Here is a 16,210-nt window from a genome sequence, read left to right as displayed (position 1 = left end):
CTCCAATACTCTTCCTTTGTTTATGCAGATCTGAGCTTTGGATCTATTATCACTTACCTTCTCTGAAAAACTTCTTTTAACATTTGTTGCAGGTCTACTGGCAACAAATTTCCAAATTTTTGTTTGTCTGAGAAAGTCTTCATTTCTCTTTCACTCATGAAAGATAATTTCACAGAGTATGGATTTCTTGGCTGGTATTTTATTTCTCTGAACACTCTAAATATTTCATTCATTCTCTTCTTGGTTTCATGGTTTCTGAGAAGTTGAATCCCGATTTTTATACTTGTTCCTCTGGTTTTTGTTTTTTGGGGTTTTTTTTCAAGATTTTCTTTCTTTCTTTCTTTCTTTTTTTTTTTTTTAGTTTGAATATGATTTGCCTAGGTATAGTTTTGTTGTTTTGTTTCTTGTTTTTTGCATTTAACATGTTCCATATTTCCTGGGTTTCCTGGGTCTGTGATTTGCTGTCTGACATTAATTTGGGGAAATCCTAAGTCACTGCTTCAACTGTCGCTTCTGTTGCTTTCTCTTTCTTCTTGTTTTGGTATTTCCAGTAGGTGTATGACACACCTTTTCAGTTGTCCCACAGCTCTTGGATATTCTATTCTGCTTTTTATTTCCCCATTCTTCTTTCTCTTTTCTTTTCCGATCTGGAAATCCCTACTGTCATATCTTCAAGCTAAGAAATTCCTTCCTCAGCCCTAACGAGTCTACTAATGAGCTCACTAGAGGCATTCGTCATTTGCTGGTGTTTCTGGTCTCTAGCATTTCTTTTCGATTCTTCTTAGAATTTCAATCTCTCTGCTTAAACTATCCATCTGTACTTGTATGTTGCCTAATTTTTAAATTAAAATCCTTAGCATATTAATTATAGTTTCTTCAAATTCTTGGTCTGATAATTCCAATGTTCTCTGCTCTAAAAGGTTGTAATAATTTGCCTTGTGACCTCACTTCTCTTAGAGATCTAAAAAGAGTGGTTGATTTTTCAGTTTGTTCAGCTTTTTATCATTTTAGGCCAGAGTGAGACTTCTTAGCTCCTTACCTGCCAGACTAGAAACTCCAAATCCCTCTGCTATGTATTAAAAATAAATAAGTTACTTCAAAATTCATTTTGTCAATGTATTTTTACTTTAATTATCAGTATACTTTGATTAACTACTTTTTAAAATTTACTACTTTTTAATTTCTAAGTGTAGAGAATATAAAAATTTCAATACTGTCATATAATTTGGTATGACCTTGCTTCTAAGCAGCTTTCACAAGTCTTACAAGATAACAACTTAATTCCTTTTTAAATTCAGAGTTGAATAATTTGTCCAAACCAGCCATCAAAGTAATAAGCAGGATAAAACAAAATGGAAATTTACTGTAAAGATCTATGATTTTGAATAAAATTTGAAAAAAATGTACATCATTAAATATATCAATACTATTGCATTTCTAAATCTTAATTAGGTATTTAAACGGGCAGTACTGGGCCACCTGGGCTCAGTCATTAAGCATCTGCCTTCAGCTCATCATGATCCCAAGGTCTTGTGATCGAGTCCTGCAAGGAGCCCCCTGCGCAGAGGGGAGTCTGCTTCTCCCCCTGTCCCTCTCCCCTGTTCATGCTCTCACTCTCTCTCTCGAGGAAAAATTAATAAAATCTTTAAAAAATACAAATAAAAAAGTAAATGGGCAGTATTTGAAATTTCCACATTATTTTTCAAAAGTATTATTAAAAACATATGTAACATGATGTAGCTTTTATTAAGTAATGTTTGTAATTGCTAAGGAGAAAAAAGAAACATCTGGAACATTTTGTTATTTTTGTAGTCAGCATGAATGGTTACATAACTAATGATCCTGCATTACTAAAAATGGAAGATGTTCAACTGCAGGTATATTCCAAAATATATGCCTTTTTAAAAACATAAATCCTAAAAAAACATGTCACATATTTGGTAAATAAGCATATATTAACTGAATGTTAATTATAGATTTCAGATAAATATTATGTACTTTTTTGTATCCTTACTTTAGAATAGGTTGCATTTTTAGGTGAATGATTTAAGAATTTCCACATCCATTCTAAGGATTTGTTGCTTCAGAAAAATATAATCTTACTGGCCCAGAAACAACATGCACACTTTAAAGACGAAGTACTAAGCCCCTGTGGTACACTGAATACTGTAGAGTTACAAAAGCTTTGGGAAGAAAAGTGTGAGCATTGTGTCACCCCACATATAAGTGACAGTGTTAGGAGCCTGGCAACAGCCTACTTGCAAAGACAATTTTTTGCAAACTCAATTTTTTGTTTCAATCTCATACAAAGCACCACACATACATTATAATTACAGTAAAGATGCTGTTCACATTAAGTATACGAAATTCTTTAAAAAACAAATGGTAAGAGTATATTTACATTAGATTTGTGTAATATTAAAGTTCACTTCTGAATATGCAAGAAAATGTTGATATGAAATAATCACAATGAATTTTAAAATACAGCTAGAGTTACAACACTGCCAAATGCAAAATTGTAAAACTAAGCTAAAATCAAGTTCATATGTATCTATAGAAATATATACCTATGCTATAAATATTAATTATATCAAAATAATGCTATCCTAATTTTGTACTAAAGATCAAACTCACACTTGTATGTGGTTTTTCAAATACTACATTTCTAAATTACAACTTTAACTAAAAAATCCAACTTATCTTTTCCTGTGAACTTTAAAAGAATACTCTATTCCCACCAACAGTGTAAGAGGGTTCCCCTTTTCCTGCATCCTCGCCAACATCTGTTGCACACTGAGTTACTGCTCTACTTCATGTAAAATGTACTAACGCCACAACCATACTTTCATTCACCCCATACAGTCCTTTGTACTATTATCAAATATGTTCTATCTATGGACATTATAAATCCCATGCTTCAATGTTATAACTTTGCTTTTAAATAAATTAGGAGAAAAAATTTCTATTGAAAAATTTGCTATGCTGAATGCTGATGATTACATGGGACATATAAGCACATACACATCATCTGAAAAATACAGGCTATACTTTTAGAAGAAATTGAAGTCCATATTCATGTGCCAGTTTTCATTATTTAGAATAGTATCTTTCATTCTCACCTGAATCTATGTAAGAACTGACTAAAACTTGAGAAGCTCAACCTCACAAAGACAACAATATTGTAATTTCAGGGTTGAACTGTATCTGTATACAGTAACAGCTGCTTCTGTACTCGGTCTCAGCCAGGAGTTCATTTATAAAGGCCGATGGTAGTATTAAAGGGCAGACTGGAGTCATGATGGAAAACAAGATTTTGAATTCCCATCATCTCTACGAACTACCCTTAGTCACTAAAGGAGCACCCAATTTTAGTGAAAAGCATTTCAGCAAGTTAGTATGCCCTCCCATTGAGAAATACATGGGCTATAATTGAAAAAAACACCCTTTGGTTCAACATCAAAAATGCATTTACCATTACATTTAAAGTGCACACACACAACACAAACACAGGGTCCTGGCACTGCAGTGTGTATGTGGTCTGGTGGGACTTATTAAACTCATAAGCTGGAATATTTCCATCATTGAGGGATAAGATTGAAATTCAGAATGACAAGCTACCCACTGGTTCTCAGTCTGTTCTCTGAGAACACTTCAGGGTCCCTAACACGACGATTATTCTCCGGAGTTTGCTATTAACCGGCTGCAGAGATGTTTACCAGTTTGTTTTAGAATTGGGGAGAAAAATTTTTTTTTAGGAAAAGCCCAAAGGCAGGAAGCTTTAAACTGCTGAGGAATTACAATTAAAAAGATAGGGGAAAGGAAGTAAAATACTGAGAAAATGTCTTTCATGGACGTGTGGAGGAGGGACCCCGTGGAAGCAAGGTAGGAGAGAAACGCACGCTTCCTATCTTTGGTATTGTTTGCCCTCTGACTCGACGGGGAGGAAAGCTGGAGACACTGCAGGAAGATACTCTGGCTCTTGGTTCCACTCATTAATAAAAAGAAAAGTCCAGCTGTGTAAGAAAAGAAAAATCCACAAAGTGCTTTCATTTAAATAATAAAGAAATCTTCCATTCAAAACGTGAAAATAATAAAAACGACATTGTATTGTTTTATGCTAAATCCATTTTGATTAGATGCACTTTTAAATAGCAGTTTTCTACTCTTTCTATAATAGATCAGAACAGCTATTTTCAAAATACTATATAAAAGTTGCCATGGTAACAATGCAAATCTTTTGAAACATAATTAATTGCCTAAAAATTCATCAGATAGAACATGGCACCTTTCTTCAGAAAATTTTTGCACTTTCTTTTACAATATTAATGTAATATATAGTATTATCATACACATCTTCTATTTCATTAAATGTTTTTCTTTATGTAAAATGACTATTAAAAGTATTGCTGTTTTTATACGTTAATCTCATTAACAAGAATCTATATTATATTTCAAGCCTGAAGACAATCTGAAAATATTAAGAATTCATGAAACAAGGACAGAAAAAAAAAATCTTTTCATCAATGTACGATTATGACTATATTTATATATTGTCTTCTTACCTCTGCTTTGGAATCTACCAAGTATTTTATTTACCCTCAAAATATTTCAATGCAAAAGTGTCTGCAACATAAATTACAAAGAAATACAGCTGCATGCGCAGGAAGCAGTAAAACCCACAGAAAATCATAATCACAACATAAATATATCTTACTCTTTGTAGTCCTTCATACCAATCATCTTGCTCAAACCAATTTGAAATGTAAGTCATCCAAGCCATAGAACGTTTCTACTTTAATCAAGGCAATTGGAAAGTCGGCATCAGAATAGTCAGCACCTAAAGTAACAATAATGGGTTTCAACCAAACAGCTTTACCAAAATCTGCCTTGTGAAATGTTGTTCAGTACATGAAGCTAGAAGCCCACAAACATTTCAGCTGAAACAGTTTTAATAATTTACAAATTGTAGTATCTGTAAAAATAATGCTATACCAGAAAATGTAAGCCTATACTCCAATAGGAAAGAAAAATCAAATAATCATTACATTGTATAGTACCAGCAAATGCTTTAGCAAACATTAGGCTTTCGGTTTTCATTCTAAAAAAATATTTGATTCAACTGTTGTAAGAAATAGACAAATTACATCTAAAAGTTACCAAGTTACAAATAAGGAATCCAGAGAAACCACAAAGCAACAGGGGGCAGGAAAGTAGTTCTATTTTCAACCTTAGGAGTTGGAGATAAAACCAGAAGAAAGCTTCTAGGTTAAAGGTGTACAACGACAAGGCCAAGTCTGTATTTCTGTTTGCTTCCATCTCTGCACTTGAGAGTTAAATCATTTTACCGTTAGCTGATTGCTAATAACCTAAGGGCCTCAAAAAGTTTGGAGACCCCACATCACTTCGTAGAGGGCTAATATGTTCCACAGAGAATCAAAATCACATGAATCTGGCTTCTTTTTCATTTTACTCACTGCTGGAAGATACTATTTACTAGCCACGCTAAATAAGAGACTTCCTGGTACCCTGGAGGATACGTGGACTTCAAATTATCCTCTAAGGTTCAGAAGGTTCACCCAACGTAGAGCAGCGAGCTCTGACCTTCCCCTCCTTAAACACATCAAACCATGACACCTCCGTGGAGAAAAAAGGAAAGAAGAGATAGAGTGGGGGAGGGGGGCTACGAAAAAGAAAAAGGAAATGTTTGGGTAATTTGAGTGTCTCATTCTTCGGATCCTAAACTAAGACAGCATTTGTTCCGGTGTAACAAAGGTACACTTCTAGGAAAGAATGTGGAAAGCACCACCATGGCTGACTGAAAACAGCCTTATTTCTAAAAATTTATCAGATGGAACATGGCACTCTTCTTCAAACTAATTCTTCTCTCTTTTTTTCCAGAAATAGTTTCCAGTATCTGCTTGAAGCCTCAGGTCAAAATGTTTGGGAACAGGCTCTCACTTCCACAGGAAGTTGTAGGGCTGACATAATCTCTAGTTATATTTGTTTATATCTGATTACTCCTGATTCTGGACCCTTTCAACCACCTCGGAACACTCTTCACTTCCTCCTGCATTCCCCATTTCGGTGACTATCGTTATGCTCAGAGGGTGACCTGAGGTAACAGCAGGCCATCTCCACCTCTTCCGTCACCTTCCCCTCCCTGTTCCACTATAGTCATCACCAAGTCTTCCCAAACGATCTTTAAAATACCTCTTCAAAAGGCCCTTCTCTCCATCTCTCATGTCAATGTTTTAGTGAAACCCCTCATCATGTCTGGGATGAAGAAATAAAATAGTTCCGTCACTCATACCCCTGCTTGCACTGCTATTCCTGAACATGTTCTGTACCATCGCCACTTTGTGCCTGTTAGTTTCTAAATGCTTTTGCCTGAGCTCTCCTTCCCCTTTTGCTGTGAATAATGAGATCTGCCACTTTTATGGTCTTCTAAGACACAATTTAAAAATGCTCCTTCTTTGAAGACTCTCAAATGCACCAAATTCCTCATCTGCTTGCATTTACATATCTGCAAGGATTAGATACTGATTACTTGCCTAGATACAAACTATGAGTTCCCCAAGGCAGAGGAACTTGCCTTATTTGTCTTTGTATAGAAAATACAAAATGTTTGTTCGGTGAATTGACACTCACAGCCCTAGAAGTCTGCCAACTAATGGCAGTTCACATGAAGTAAACTTACATATTTCTGAAATCTGGAAAGGGTCTAAAGAAAGGTATCCAAGTGACAGCAACATACTCACCAGCAAATGAAATGGACTACTATTCAATTCCTTATAGGGAAATGGCTAATCAAATCATTTAAGACATTTAAGCATAAAATTAAATGCCAACTTGAATTGGTAAAATTATTTTATAATCATATCAGACTCAAGAATATTTATTATATCATTTTAAATACAATGTATTTAAAGTGAATACCTTGTTCCAAGGGCACACAATAGTTCGATGCTTTATTTTGTGATATTTTTCCATGAGCACTATTTACCATATTTATAAGAATTAAGAAAAGTAAAATATCTCATGTAATCCCAGATGAAATACTACCTTGCATAAGGATACATACTTCCAGATGGTAGTCAGATGTTTTGAGGATCTGAGAATGAATAGAATCTGGTTCATTTAGTGTAAGAACAACAGTTTTCAACTCACACATCTGCCTGATGGGTTAGGACTGTCTGGAGGGCAGAGCTAAGGCCTGTAGCTGACCTCAGAGGGGAAGCATGTCATGATCACTGTGCAGTAACTGAGGCAGGAAGAAGACAGTCACAGTGGCACTTAGTCCATAGATTTTTTTTATCTGGGCATTAGTTCATGGGGTCTAATTGACTAATTTTTGCTAAAATCACAAATTTAACTTAATTCAGAGTCAGAAAGTCCTTACTACCTCTATGACTAGTGATGGAAGGAAACAATAATCAAAGGGACACGTCAGGTTAAAGAAAATAAAGAGAATGAAGTAAATATTGTATATAGTCAGAAAACTTCCTGCAGGCATTCATATCCAAACACACAAGGAATCTGAAGTTTGATTATCAGTTCTGACTTTTTTATATCTCTCTCTGTATCCATCTGTTTGCCATGACCCTGTCATGGGCAGACTATAAACCACCGCCTATTGCCTTTGGACTTGCCCTGTGACTTGTTTTTCTCAGTGATACGTGGGCAGAAATCAGATTATTCCAGTTCTAAGCTTGGTTAAAGGGCTTATTTCCATTCATACCCTTGTGCCTCAGCCATCAATGCAAGAACATTCCAGGGCTACCCTGCTGGTCAAAGAAGGACAAGAGACACCGGGAGAAGAGCTGCCACAGATCTAAGTGAGAAGCAGAACCACTTGGCTCAGCCAAACCTGTTATATATTTTTTATACTTTATATAAAAAATACTTTATAAAAATACTTTATAAAAAATACTTATTTTTTATACTAGGTATATATATTTTATATACCTAGTATTATACTTGTGAGCATGATAAATGGTTAATGTTGTATTTTGCTGGGTTTTGGAGTGGTTGATAACAAAATGTATTTGTGGCAATAGCTAACTGACACATTACCTCTTGAGTACAAGACAAGAGGCACTCTCCAGGGAGATCAGTTGATGAAATCAATATTCTCTCCTTACCTACATGAGGAAATTGGGGTCTACTGACAGTAGGAAATAAGCAAGATTTATTGAGTTATGCTTATGTCCTTAGCAAAACAGTTTTAAAAGATAGGATTTTTTAAATGAATCAAATATAGCAAGACATATTTATATAAGGAATCTGAGTTATCTCACATTCTTTTTCAAATTCTAAAAATCATTGAGAAACAGTTGAGTTTTTCTTTTCATAAGAGAAAAGTAATCAGCACATTTTGTATGATCCATTCATGTGCATGTGATGTTCCCATTTTGCGAGGACTCTCTCTTTTCAGAAGTTGCTTTATGATTCTTTAGAATTAGACAGAATGGTGAGGACCAAGTAGGAGATATAGCAATTTTAAGTAAAGTAGGGCCTGCTCTCTTTCTGAGAAGCTGGTCATATCGGGCAGTCATCAACATCCTACTATAAATATGGGGATTAAAATCAAGATGCAGGGGCGCCTGGGTGGCTCAGCGGGTTAAGCCTCTGCCTTCGGCTCAGGTCATGATCCCAAGGTCCTGGGATCGAGCCCTGCATCAGGCTCTCTGCTCGACAGGGAGCCTGCTTCCTCCTCTCTCTCTGCCTGCCTCTCTGCCTGCTTGTGATCTCTGTCAAATTTTTTAAAATAATAATAATAAATAAATAAATAAATAAAATAAAATCAAGACCCATGTCAGTAGTCCCTGGTCTAAAAATGAAAGTACTGTAAGTTCTCTGGTTGTGATTTTATGTGAACCTAATTGTGCCACATCCTGAAATGTTTATTTCTGCTTTCTTCTGCCTATGTTGATAATGTTTTCTTTTACTCATGCCTATTTAAAATCCTAAACAGAGTAAAATGACACGTTCTGCCTATCCTAATGTTTGAGCTCTGTGAGGTCTATTTTGATTCTACATTTAGATTTTTCCATCCAGTTTTACCTGATATCTTAGACCAAGATACTGGCTTCATCCTCTGAAATTGTGTTTGCAAGCCATCTTTTCTGTACAGAATTCATCCCTTACCTACTGTACTCTTACCTACTGTACTATCCGCAGTTCCTACACTCACTCTCTTAGTCAGTCCCCATCTCTGCTGTCTTATGAGACAGAAATTATAGTTTAAGCTTCCTAACAAACTAAGTAAACATGTGAGATAAGCACAGACCATTGCTTATTCCAACAGGGTAGAATGAAGTATAAAATAAATGGCATTGCTCACAATTACTCTCTTTCATTTGCCTATATCTGCCCTGCCTAAAGTCATGGTAGGATAGGTTAGGGGAGAGGATGGGGGTTGGAAAGACTCAGGATATGCACACAGGCCTCGTGTAAGGGCCTCAAGATGACCGTGATCGGGGACCATCTGTCTGCTCTCCTTACTATGAACAGATACTCTTGAGGCATCTGTCAGTGAAGGGCAGATGACAGAAGCATTACCTCAGACAATCTGGGGGAGCCGGCCATCCCAACCAGATTACAATTCTACATAAAAATGTCAAGAGGAAGTCTGAGTTAGAGAGCAGACACAAAGTTTACCCGGTGTGCTTACCCGGTGTGCTCCGAAACCTCAGAATGATTCTATAAACTGAAAAGACTGCTACTTACAAGACCCTGGCTTCCAGCAACAGCAGAAAAGTATGTACACACACACACACACAGACACACACACACACACACACACACACACACACATACTTGCATGCATATCTCTAATTCTATTACGCACAACTAGAAAATCTGGATAAAAATATGTAAAATCTCAAACCAAAAAAGAACCCCAAGAGAAGTTCAAAGGGTCTACCCAGGCACTTTTTCTTTGGCAGTAGTGGCAGGGTGTGGGGCGGGGGCAGGGAATTCTACTTATTCCCCAATAAGATCTGCCTATGAAAGTAGTAGCTAAAATACTGAAAAGTTATGGAGAGCTTCAGTATTTCCATGGGGCCTGAGGGGGAAAAAAGCCTGGAATTCAGATGCTGACAAAGAAAGAAGTGATGTAACATTGGTGTCCTTTCAGTGAGAGCTACCTGGGTCTACATTTTAAGATAAAGACTGAAATAGAATGAGACTGTCCCTTACAAGGACTGAGGCTCAGCTTCAGATAAATTCAATGACAGGATTTGGTTGGTCTTCCCTATCCTACTGCTTTCTAAAATCAAAAGTTTATGTTCTCTCTGGAGTAAGATCACATTAAATTTTCAGGCTGGAAAGTAGTCAAAGAAATTCCAGAGAGCAACAGGCCCCTCTCTGAAGAGAGAGAACATACTAATAGTTTCACCATTGACAAGGCAAGGGAGAAAGATGTGATTGTCACAAAAGCAGGTAAGAAAACCAAATCAGATAAAATGTAAGTAATTCCCCAAAGGCCAAAGTGAACTAGAGCATCAGTTTAAGAATGACTAGATGCAAGTTGGGTTTGCACTCAGTTGTGAGATCTTCTCCACGGGCCTCAACTGGGTACTTAGGAGAAAGACTGGGGGCAAATCAGACATGGTCCCCCTCAGTGGCTCAGACACGCAGGAAGCAACTGGCTGTAGGGAGCTGACAGGCATGAAACACTACATATGTGCATGATTCCTCTCATACAAAACAAATCCTTCAACTACTAGGAGAGAGAAAACAAACACCCTCACTGCCAGGGACAATGGGGGAAGAGAAAAAGCAAATCTTATCTGTCTCCAGGAAGAGACAGAAAGTCCTCCTTCCTGACTCCAGGTACTTCTGTGAGAAGGGAAGAAGCAAAAGCTGTCTGTCCCTGCGCAGTGGGCAGGAAGGCATCTCAGACTCCCAGCCAGTACCAAAACAAAGCACAGATCTGCCACTGATTGAGGAGATTCAACAAAATGGTCTCCTACTCAACACCCACCATAAATACAAAGCATAGTTTGGCTGCCCCAGAAAAGGCTTCGGGAGGAAAAGACACAAATCTCCTCTAAGAACCAGATTCCCCCAATCTGGGAGATAAAAATCGTAATACAGTCATACACTGGCATACAGTAATTAAAATGAACTATGCACAACAAAATGGATAAACCCTAAATGTAGTAAGAATTCAAAGTCAAACATGAAAGTCAAATATACATATTGCATGATTCTATCTATAAAAAGCTTAAACACAAGCAAAACTAATCTACACTATTAGAAGTTATGAGAGAATTTTCTTCAGGCAGAAGGAAGTAGTGACAGGAAGCAGCCATGAGAGGGATTTCTAGAAAGCTTACAATCTTTCTTTTATGCTAATTATGCTAATGAGCACATTTTGCTGGTACAAAACACTAAACTGCACATTTCTGCTGTCAGGTATATAATCTAAATTTTAAAAATTACACACTAAAAATCCACAGCAGTGTTTTCTAATACTAACACAATTAAAAGGGGGAAAAACCCAAAATGAACTTGTCCATATACAGATACCGTATAATTGGATTCTGTTGGTAATTTCACTTGGACACTTTATTTCTTAGAGTTTTCAGCTTCACTTGCCACTCCCAGCCATCATATTTCGGGACACATTAGCTTAAGTCTCTCTCTTGAGATATGGCACTAATACCTCTTAATCCACAAAGTATTTTCAAAAGCAGTGACAGGGACAAGCAGATGAGGAAGATGGACACAAAGAATGAACTCACAGCAAGAAATGAGGCAAAACTGATCTACCTTGAAAAGCTGAAAAGGACCAAGGTGGACTACATTAGGATGCATGTTTGGCGATCCAAAAGGAATACTAAGAGGGAATGTGATGATTGCCATGACAGTCCAAGTGGTACCATGAATGTCACGCCCACGACACACCCTCTCTCCCCTTAATTTCTGTTATCCCACCAGGAATGTGCACCTGAGCAGATCTCCACAAGCACATTCCAACGTGCCTAAAGAGATCCATAGAGTCAGAGAGTTCCAACCCAAGCATTTCATGCTTCACCAGACCTTCAAAGCATTAAACAACCACATCCAAAGAAACACTGAAAACTCAAATTCCAAAATAATCTCAAAGCTCACCCTTGAACACATCAGTACTGCTCACAGTACTCCCAACTTTTAATGATTCTAATCATTCATAATGAAGTGATAAATCATATAGTATACTTCTCTTTAGCTTAGGTCACTTAGTGTTTTTAATGTGTAGTTATAAACAAAATAGATGAAAGTGTAGTATTTTTAATCAGAGAAGAGAATATATACAAAATTAAAATAAAATGGACACTCTAAGACTAAACGACACCATATCTGAAATTCAGATCTCAGTGGATGATTTTATTGATAGACTGAATACGGCAGAAGTCAGTATCAGTGCAGTGGTATCAGTAACTAGCACATGGCAAAACTAATAGAGAAAAGAAAGAGTGAATAAAACAGAGAACAAGAAAGAGACAGGAGATGCTGAAAAGTTACACAGAGATGGAATGGGAGTCTCCAAGGGGGAAGAAACATAACAGAACCTATACTCAAAGAGAAAAAGAATGAGAAATTTCCAAAATTGATTTTAAAAAATCAAGTTCCTAGAGCTCACCAAATCCTGAGCAAGGTAAGTTAAAGCAGAACTACATCTAGGAATACCACAGTTAAGATGCTGAAAATGATGGCCAAAGGAAAAAAATCTTTGACGTGGTCACAATATTGTCAAAGATCAATCAAAATAACAAAAGTCAAAAGATAATGGAATGACATTTTTAAAGTTAGGAGGGAAAAAAAAATAACCACACACCTAGAATGCTACTATACCCAGTGAAAATACAGCTGGAGGCAAAAATTATGATATTTTCATACACACAAAAACTAAGGAATTTATTACCAGCAGGCTGGAACTAAAAAAACATTAAAGGGAGTTCTTCAAGCAGGAGGAACATGGTCCCAGGCAGAAAGATGAAAATGCTGGCAGTAAGTAAGATCATCAGAAAAAGGACATATGTGGTTAAATAGAAGTAGATACTAACTATACAATAATTGCAATGTCTTCTGAAGTTTAAAATATTTGTAACATTAACATATGCAAACAGTAACACAAAACGTTAGAGCAGATTAAATGGAGTTAGGATCCATGAAGAGGTAAAAGTAATCACTTCTATTAAATGGTTAAAAGTTAAAGTTACATATTAGAATTTCCAGTATAACTACAAAAAAAAAAAAGTATTAAGTGAATCAAAGGAAAATGTAATTAGTAAAAAATTTGTGAAGAAGAAAACAGAAGTTTGTACATGTAAATCAAATTATAACACCTATACACCAAATGAGAAATGGATTAAAGTTACAAGTAAAAGTAAAATTGGCACTCTCCACTAGAAAGCTCAACCATATACGCTTTATAGGAGTCACACTTTACTGGCAAGTTATAGGATGGTTGAAAGTCAAAAGCAGTAAATTATTTACTAGAAAACTATTAACCAAATGAAAGCTCTTATAGTTGTATCAATAAAAAATAAATTTTAAGGCAAGAAATATTACTAGAGAGACAGAGGGATGTTACTGAAGAATAAAGGGGGATCTGACTAAATGATACGGCGGTTCTGAAACTGCTCCCGCATGACAGGACGTGCAAACGTATAAAGTGAGAATGACAGAATTGAAGGAGAAATATACAGATCTATAATCATAATGGGAAACTTGAAGTAATAAATCTCAATATCTGCTAGAAGAGGAAATCCTGTAGAAGTGGGAAGGACCCGAACATAGTCAATAAAATCGGCCCAACGGACGTATACAGACTACTGTACGTAACAATGACAGAGTTCCCATTCTTTCCAAAGATAAGCCACCTGCTGAACCATAAGGAAAACCTCGCCAAACTCCTAAATATTGGGATTCTTTGAGTATATTTTCTGGTCACAATGGAATGAAGTCTGAGATTAATAAAAGAAAGATGAGTAGACAATCCATGGCTGTCTGGCAATTAAATAATGCACTTCTAAATAATCCTTGGTTCAGAGAGGTAAAAATGGAAGTTAGAAAATATTTAACATTAGATAGCAAAGCCACACAAATACAAATTTGTGTGTTATAGCTAAAGCAATGCTTGGAGGTGAAGGGCTAAACCCTTCATTATATTTTTCTAACAGAAAATGGGAAAGGAGTAACTCAAAGTTTTACCGAGAAATTCAAAGATTTAACTTTCTATCTCAAAAAGCTATGAAAAAATTAAAAATGCAGGAAAAGGAAATAACTCTGAAAAGAGGAGAAAGCATATTTATATTTATAAACATATAGTAGAGAAAATCTTCTAAAACAAATGCTGGTTCCCTTAGGTCAACTTTTAAAAGACTTATCAAGAAAAAAAAAAAAACAGAAAAAGTAAAAATATCAGTAAGTAAAAATATCAATATCAGGAATAAAAAAAGATATCACTGTAGGAAATACTGACAACCAAAAAAGAGTAAGAGACTATTATGAACACATGTGCAGCAATATAAAAGATAAACTTGAATGAATGGATAAATTCTCCAAAAAACACAAATTACCGAAGTTGATGAAAGAATGAGAAAATCTAAGAAGCAGGAATATGAGTCTACAATTAAAACTTTCCCACAGACTATTTCTCAGGCCCAGATGGTTTCACTGGCAAATTTTTGCAAATATTTACAGAAGATCTTTTACACAAACTCTTCGAGAATATAGTAAAAGGAATAACTTATTAATTTTTTACACACTGCCAAAACCTAAAAAAGATTTTAAAAGAGAGGGAACTACAGAGCAATCACTCTCAGAAATTAAATATAAAAATCCCAAACAAAAGAGTAAAAACATAACATGTTAATGGATAATAAGATTTACTACTATAAAGATGTAAATTGCCTCAAAATTAATCTACAGATTCAATACAGTCACAATCAAAATTCCAGCATGTGGGGTGCCTGAGTGGCTCAGTGGGGTAAGCCTCTGCCTTCAGCTCAGGTCAGGACCTCAGGGTCCTGGGATAGAGCACTGCATCAGGCTCTCTGCTCAGTGGGAAGCCTGCTTCCATGCCCCATCCCTCACCCCAGCCTCTCTGCCTACTTGTGATCTCTGTCAAATAAATAAATAAAATCTTAAAAAAAAAAAATCCCAGCATGTTTTGTTTTCCATGAGTGTTGTTTAAATTAACAAGATAATTCTAAAATTTACATGGATATGTAAATGGCCAAGAAAAGTCAAGGCAGTGTTGAATAAGGCTGAAGGTTTACACTATTAGCTAAAACACTTCTTATAAAGCTATCATAATTAAGCCCCGCATGGGGTTCTCTGCTCGGTGGGGAGCCTGCTTCCCCCTCTCTCTCTGCCTGCCTCTCTGCCTACTTGTGATCTCTCTATGAAATAAATAAATAAAATCTTAAAAAAAAAAAAAAGTAAAAGTTAGCCAGAGAGTGGGAGAAAATATTAACAATACAAATATTTTTTAAAAACTCATCTACCACTAAAAAACAAAAACAAAAAAAGACTGGCAAGCCAATAGAAAAATGAACATAAGACTTTGGACAAGAGACAAAAGAACTTCAAAATCACAAAAAGAGGGCAATGAACATATGAAAATTGTCCATTATTACTGCAGGTTAAAACCACAAAGAGATACTGCTACATTTCCAACAGAAGGGCTAAAATGAACAATAGCACAGGTTGGCAAGGCTGCGGAATAATTGAAACTCATATGCTGCTCCTGGGAATGTAAATTGAAACAAACAGTCTGAACAACTCATTGGCAGGATCCTCTAAGGCTGTGAACAAATATACACCATATGACCCAGCCTTTCACTCCTAAGTGTTAGCCAACAGCAATGGGTATTATGGGTATCTATGGCCACCAAAGACCTGTATTATAATGTTCAGAGCACCTCTATCACAGGACCAAAGCGGAAACGGCTCAGGTCTATGGTAACAGCAGAATGGATAAATAACTGGTGTGTTCGTACAACGGAAGGGGTTGCAATAATGAGAATGAATGGCAACAGCTCCAGGCAACCTGTAGAGACGAGTCTCACAAACACAATGCTGATCGAAATGAGCTAGACGCAAAGATAATATTATGATCATATTACTCCGTTTACATAAAGCACAAAAACAGACAATATTCACCTATTCTGCAAGAGGTCAGGACAGAGGTTAACCTTGGTGGAGGTTGTGA

The 16,210-nt window shown here is 36.2% G+C and overlaps 1 protein-coding gene across 6 annotated transcripts in view; it reads right to left on the bottom strand.

Moving 5' to 3' along the window:
* Positions 1-16,210, bottom strand: part of WDR17 (WD repeat domain 17) — a 104,599-nt gene that overhangs the window by 72,950 nt on the left and 15,439 nt on the right. For 5 of the 6 annotated variants that reach the window (XM_059384478.1, XM_059384477.1, XM_059384474.1 and 2 more), the window contains exon 2: positions 4,715-4,837. The exons of the other annotated variant lie outside the window; for it this stretch is intronic. In XM_059384478.1, the coding sequence (XP_059240461.1) occupies positions 4,715-4,780 (66 nt within the window). In that variant the 5' untranslated portion in view covers positions 4,781-4,837. The remainder of the gene's footprint in view (positions 1-4,714; positions 4,838-16,210) is intronic. 6 annotated transcript variants of the gene reach the window in all.

This window comes from Mustela nigripes, chromosome 18 (genome assembly GCF_022355385.1).
Source record: "Mustela nigripes isolate SB6536 chromosome 18, MUSNIG.SB6536, whole genome shotgun sequence".
Taxonomy (NCBI): domain Eukaryota; kingdom Metazoa; phylum Chordata; class Mammalia; order Carnivora; family Mustelidae; genus Mustela; species Mustela nigripes.
This window is presented reverse-complemented; position numbering and strand designations above follow the sequence as displayed.